This window comes from Lepidochelys kempii, chromosome 6 (assembly GCF_965140265.1).
Source record: "Lepidochelys kempii isolate rLepKem1 chromosome 6, rLepKem1.hap2, whole genome shotgun sequence".
Classification (NCBI taxonomy): Eukaryota; Metazoa; Chordata; order Testudines; family Cheloniidae; genus Lepidochelys; species Lepidochelys kempii.
The window spans coordinates 23,681,424-23,687,827 of record NC_133261.1 but is presented as its reverse complement, the minus strand read 5'-3'; the positions used below and the strand labels follow the sequence as shown (position 1 = coordinate 23,687,827).

Genomic DNA, 6,404 nt, shown 5'->3' with positions numbered 1-6,404 from the left:
CTTTAAGAGCGGGGCGGGCTGGAGCTCGCGGCGCTGCGGGGTGCAGTCCCGGCCCCTGTCCGCGCGAGGGGGTCCCGCCCCCGGCCCCTCCAGCCCGGGTAAGAGCCGCGCGGGGCCCCGCTGCCTGCGGCCACGTGGGGCTAAGGGGAGCCCGCGGGCTGCTCCCCCCGCGCCCGGGGCGGGGACCGGCCGCTCCGCGCCGCCTCCCAACTTCCACCAAGTGCGCGGGGCGGCGGAAGCGGAGCCCGCTCCGCTGCCCCGGGCGGAGGCGGGGTGAAGTGGGGCGGCGTTAACCCCCGATCCCCGCAGCCTGGCCGGGCCGCTCGGGGTACAAGGGCCCAGTTGTCGGCCGCTTGGCGTCTCCTGAGTCCGCGGAGCAGATGGGGGCCCGTCCCCTCCCGCCCTGCTGTGGCTGAGCGGGTTGAGTTGTCCTTTCCCTCTCCCAGCAGCCCGCGTCCCCCCCAGCGCTGGGTGCTGCTCCCTCAAGAGCCCATCGCTGCAGCTTCTGGGCTTGCCGGGGTGTTCCCCACAGCGCTGTGGGGCTAAACTCCCCATGGCTCGGGACCCTGCCTAGGGGAGGCAGCCCAGTGGGTAGCGCACTAGACTGGGGCTCCGGAGAGCCACATTCTAGTCCTGGCTCTGCCAGTGGCCTGCCCGATGACCTTGGGCAAGCTGCTTCCTTCCCTGTGCCTCACTTTCCCCTTCTGTAAAATGAGGCTGGGGGTACTGCCCTCCTTTGAAATTTAGGGCTTAACATTAACACCTGGGTAGCTGCTAGCAAAGCAGAATGACTAATTGCATTTTGGTTTCAAATCGCACTGGTATATCAGTGGTTTTCAACCTGTGGTCCATGCAACTCGGTGTGGGGGCTGCAAACTGTCTAAAATTTTGAACATGGTCTGCGCTTCCTTTTGTAGGGGTTTGCAAATAAAAAAAAGGTTGAAAACCAGTAGTATAGATGACCACACAAGGTGAAGGGGGCAATGGAGAATTTATCCCACATTGGCCTTTCCCTCTTCTCCCATAATGCAGAAGGCTGTGTGTGCTTCCCCCAGGGCACTCCCCGTCCCAGCTAGTGCATAAATGTGATGTGATTTTTTTTTTCATTACATCACTGCATAGTTACATTACAAGTTTTGTTCCTTAGTCCTTGTGCTGATGTGAGCCAACCTGCCTCTGCTTTCTCCTCTCTGCAATTTCATCCTGTTGCTCCTAATTACACAACCTATTGGATCAAGTGCTGGCCTAGGAACCAAGGTCTCCTGACTTTGCCCTTGGCCTGCTGGGTGACCTTGGGCAAGTTGCTTTGTCTCTCTATGCCTTTGTTTCCCCGTCTATAAAATGGGAATAGTGATACTGACCTCCTTTGTAAGGCACTTCGAGACTTGCTGATGAAAGGTGCTATAGAAGAACTAGGTATTATTATCCTAAGCAAGCCTTCTCCTTTGATTACACCCTTTAAATTCCTGGAGATGACTCTGTTTTCTGGCTAGATGGAGGAAATGCGCCAAGGTGGCTGTTCCACCTTATTGCTATACCTAGCACATAGCTGATCTACTGCTGCTAGCAGCAAAGATCTCCAATGGCCGGTGATGAGATGCTAGATGGGGAGGGCTCTGAGTTACTACAGAGAATTCTTTCTCAGATGTCTGGCTGGTGGGTCTTGCCCACGTGCTCAGGGCCTAACTGATCACCATATTTGGGGTCAGGAAGGAATTTTCCCCTGTGTCAGATTGGCAGAGATCCTGCGGGGGCTTCACCTTCCTCTGCAGCATGGGGCACAGTCATTTGCTGGTTTAAATTAGTGTAAATGGTGGATTCTCTGTAACTTAAAGTCTTCTAAATCATGATTTGAGGACTTCAGTAACTCAGCTGGAGTTCAGGGGTCTATTATAGGAGTGGGCGGGTGAGGTTCTGGGGCCTGTGATGTGCAGGAGGTCAGACTAGATGATCATGATGGTCCCTTCTGGCCTCAAAGTCTATACCAACTGCCCATAAAATCTTTAGTGACATACTGTATGTACAATCCCCATGCATCTTATTATGGTCGGAAGATGCTGTTTACAAGCTTCTTCTAGCTAGGCTGTGCAGGGGCAGTAGGGTTTCACTGTGTGCTCATGTTCCCTTTTAGAGCCTCCTTTCTCGTCTTCACGGCTGCCTTGTGATGCTGCCAGTGCCTGCCTGCCTGGCAAGTCAAAACATGCTCCGGCCCCAGTGGACTAACAGCAGAAGATGGCAGAGCTGCCGGAGGTTGGGGCGGCTTTGGGGGAGGGCAGTTTGGTGACTGCCGCACTTGAGGGCTGCCGCCTTGCAGGCAACAGGCTGAACCTGGATGTGTACCCCGACGGCTGTCACCAGTTCCTCAAGCTGTTTGAGAAACGAAGGGAAGAGGTGGCCCAGGTGGAATTCCTGCGGCTGAACTGCAACGAGGCCCTCATAGACTCCACGCTGGGTAGCCTTCCTGTCCTGAAGTGCCTGAAGTCGCTGGTGCTCAAAGGTAAGACATGGAGAAGCATCCCTGCCCATTTGTCCAGGCTTGGCTCTTTCTCTCTGCTCCTACAGGATGGATGCGCTTTATGGTTTCCATTGTGCACTAAAGCTCCTTGCAGCGGCTTTGGGTCTGTTAGCCTTATGGGGAGCAGCAAGCAGATTGAGCAAAATCCAGCGTAGGGGCTGTTATTACCATCCTTTGTTTCCACAGCTGCTGGGGACCAATTTCCTCACCTGATTCAGTCTGACAGGTGCAGCCTTTTATTTGAATATCACTTGAATGGAGACTGGGTTAGATCTTCAGTTGTGGAGAATCTGAAATAATTTTTGGTGATTATTTCCCCCCTCATGAGACATAATGATTCCTTTCACTGCATTTCGTTCTGGTGTAGCTTTCTGAACAGACCGTCATCCTGTGCCCTGCAGTACAGGCTGGGAACATGGTTTGAGAATGAACAGCAAAGAAGCCAACTTATCAGGAGCACAAAAAGTATTGGAGTGGATATGCCTAAGGCTTGCAGTCTGTGGCATGATGACATTCAATAAATACCTGTTGACCATTGTATTGCTTCTTTGGCTTCCTAGTTTTTGTATGCTAGGAGGCTGTGAATACAAATGATGTGTTTTTAGTTATCTTGGAAAAATGTTGAACCACCCAGTCTTCTGTGGGGAGCTGTGTGTGCACGTTAGGGAGGAAGGATGGTCCAGTGGTTAGGACACTAACCTGGGAGTCAGGAGACTTGGTTCATTTCCCCTGCTCCACCAGAATGTGACCTTAGGCAAATATCTCTGGCCCAGAACCACAAAGGTGTTTGAAATCAAGGGAAGTCAGAAGTCTAAATATCTTTGTGGATCTGGGCCTCAGTTCCCCCATCTGTAGAATGGGCACATTAATACTTCCCTACCTCCATAGAGTTATGCTGTGAAGTGCTCAGATACTCTGAGTATCCTGAAGTGGGAAAAACTTGATTCACTAAGAATTCCGTATTTGAGCCCTACTATTTGCTAATCCAGGGTTTCTCAAATATTAATCTTTCTTCTATTGTACAACAAAAAAATCCAGTGGTCTCCTCTAATGTAAGCATTTAAAATTGCACTGCAGGAGGGTGGTGAGTAGGAGGAAGGGAGGATACTGGTACATTTAGGGAAGTGTGAATTTAGATCATGTGGCTGCCACATTTTTTTCCCCACATGGGTCACTTGCCCTGGTAGTCTCAAGCAAACCAGAAATCCTTTGAATGTGCTTGATTTATTATTTGGAGCCAGACGTGCCCTTAAATACCTGAGCACGCCTCCCATCAAACCTAGACTTGTCAAAGTCAGAGATGGGGAAAGCTATTAGACCATGCAGTCCCCCTCCCTGCCAGTGTGGGTTATTACTGATGTGCTTCTGTCCAGGCTAGTTTTAAAAGTCCCAAGCAGTGAGGCGTCTATCCTTTCCCTTGGGGAACCTGTGCCACAGCCAAATATACCTCCCTCTCAGGGAAATTTCCCCATCTTCAGCTAAAATTGCCTCTTCCATAAGTGCATCCTGTAATTCCTAGTTCTCCCTTCTCCCACTGTGTACCAGAGAAATCTCTCCTGTCCTCCTCAGCTGTTAACGCACCAAAGTTTTAGGTGTCAGAGGTCCAGGGGTCAGACTGGAATGAAAAAAAGATGAGACTGTGCTAAAACAGACCCCTCGTACATACGTCCCGCTCCACAGAACCACACACAATACAGAGTCCTCCACAGTTGATACAGCCGATTTTACGGACGGAGAAACTGAGAGACGGGGAGGTGAAGTCATACAGGTGATTCACCCAGTGACGGTGCTGGGACTAGAACCCAGGTCTCCTGAACCACACTTTAGTGCACTAGCCATTAGGCCATGCTATACACCTTACTCTTATAATCTGCGTGCGTGCACCAATCCCTCCAGCCTCGTGTTAACATTGTCTGAATTTCCAGTTTGCCATGCTGTTGATTTGAGAGGGAGCTGTGTGTGCCTATCTGAGGCTAGCTTAGCAGAATCCATGTAACATGGACTCCTTTTTCTCTGCTTTTCCTTGCCCCCAGGTGGGCATGCCAAGGATGAATTCGGTGCTTGTCAACAGGGTTCCCTGACAACCTTGCCACAAGATTTTAGGAATCTACTATGTCTCACACATCTGGATCTCAGCTTTAATAGCTTCTCCAGGTTGCCCAGCTGCGTCACTGACCTTGCCAGCCTCCGTGTACTCTTGGTGTGCCACAACAGCCTGGTGGGGCTGCCTGAAGACTTCGGCCGGCTCAGTAAACTGACTTTCTTCTCTGCCATGAAAAACCAGCTCCGGGATCTGCCACGGAGCATCGGGGAGCTGGCAGCGCTGCAGAGACTGGACCTGTCTGAAAACGCCCTGGAATCGCTTCCCGACGAGATCGGGAGTCTGTATAACTGCCTGGAGCTGGATCTCTCAGGGAATCAATTGGTGGGCCTCCCTGGCTCCCTTGGTAAGAGGTGCACCCAGAGAAAGAGAGAATGAGAATGAAAGAGAAGAGTCCCTAGCTTCTGGCATGGAATGGGTGGGTTTTAGGGGGTCTTTGAACAGGAAGGCATGTAAAACCTAAATGGGATTTAGGTGTCTGTCACTGCCCCCCTTACTTCATCACCCCCAAGCAGGGCTGTGGATTGGGAGGTATCTCTTGCACGACTTGCTAGGAGCAGGATGTTGTCTATATAGGGCCCCATCAATTTAGTCAGTAAGCAAACCGGGCACTTTGAAGATTCAGAAGACACTGGGCCAGATCCTGAGTTGTTACAAATCAGGATAATGCCATTGCCTTCAAACTGACATAAACCAGCTGAGGATCCAGCCCTTTGGCTGGCTGGGGCACTGGCTCCTGACAGGATCCCAGCATCTCTGCAGTTGCTGATGTGAGGCAATGCACTGAGGGCTAATGAGGATGATGGGTTGTTCTGTTTTAAATGACCTCTGCGTTGAGTCCAGACCAATCCAGAGAGCCGTTCAGTGCTGGACTCTCAGATCTCAAACTTGTATTCTGAATGGGGCTATTTCCACAGCTTTGATTTTTGTATTACTATGCCCAGGTTTCTGCCATGGTCGTTATATTGGCGTAGCATGTTGTAGCCCCAGGCATGGACTGGAATCCCATTGTGCTAGGCACTGTACAAACAGAACAAAAGGACAGTCCCTGTCCCAAAGAACTTACTGCTCTCCCAACCTGCTAATTCTCTGAACCCACAATCTTTGTGCCCCCCTCATGATTTAAATATAGCCATGATTTGTGTGTGTGTTTAGTGGTCTGGTGCAGGCAGGCTGGGGTGGCGCTCTGGGTGCTTGCTAAGGGGAATTGGGGATGTATGTGTATGGTGGTTAGAATCACTACTCATGTATTTACTGAGAGGGGGCAATTTTTCTTCTTGTTCTAACTTGCAGCCAATTTGCGATCTCTGCAGCAGCTGCGTCTTCACAGCAATCTCCTGGTGACTGTCCCTGCATCCCTCGCCAGCCTCCCCAACTTGTCCAGGCTTGACTTGCAGAACAACAGGCTACGCTCCATCCCCCCCGAGATCCAGAGCTCTCCCTTCGTGCACCTGCGGGGCAATCCTTTAGGAGAACCTGAGATCCCCCTGCAATCTGGTAATTACGTCTCATTGGCTTGACTGCATCTCAGACAGCTGCTCCCAGGCTCTAGCAAGTGTCACAAGCTGGTGTGTGAATGTGATTGTTGGAGATGAGGGGGAGAAAATGGGTCATTATTGGTATGGCATCATTACAGGTGTATTTTGCACTGCACGGACACATGGAAGGGTGAGCCCCTCGTCCAAAGAGTTTACAATCCACATTTGATGTGGGCTTAATTGCACTAGAGGGTGTGTAAGGGAGAGGACGGCTATCCAGAAGTTCCTACACTAGGTACCTGTGTCTTCA

The 6,404-nt window shown here is 51.2% G+C and overlaps 1 protein-coding gene across 2 annotated transcripts in view; it reads left to right on the top strand.

Annotated features, from left to right (window-relative positions):
* Nucleotides 1–6,404, top strand: part of PIDD1 (p53-induced death domain protein 1) — a 28,814-nt gene continuing 22,410 nt past the window's right edge. For both annotated transcript variants that reach the window (XM_073347158.1, XM_073347157.1), the window contains exons 1-4: nt 1–98; nt 2,132–2,497; nt 4,549–4,962; nt 5,910–6,113. In XM_073347158.1, the coding sequence (XP_073203259.1) occupies nt 2,233–2,497; nt 4,549–4,962; nt 5,910–6,113 (883 nt within the window). In that variant the 5' untranslated portion in view covers nt 1–98; nt 2,132–2,232. The remainder of the gene's footprint in view (nt 99–2,131; nt 2,498–4,548; nt 4,963–5,909; nt 6,114–6,404) is intronic.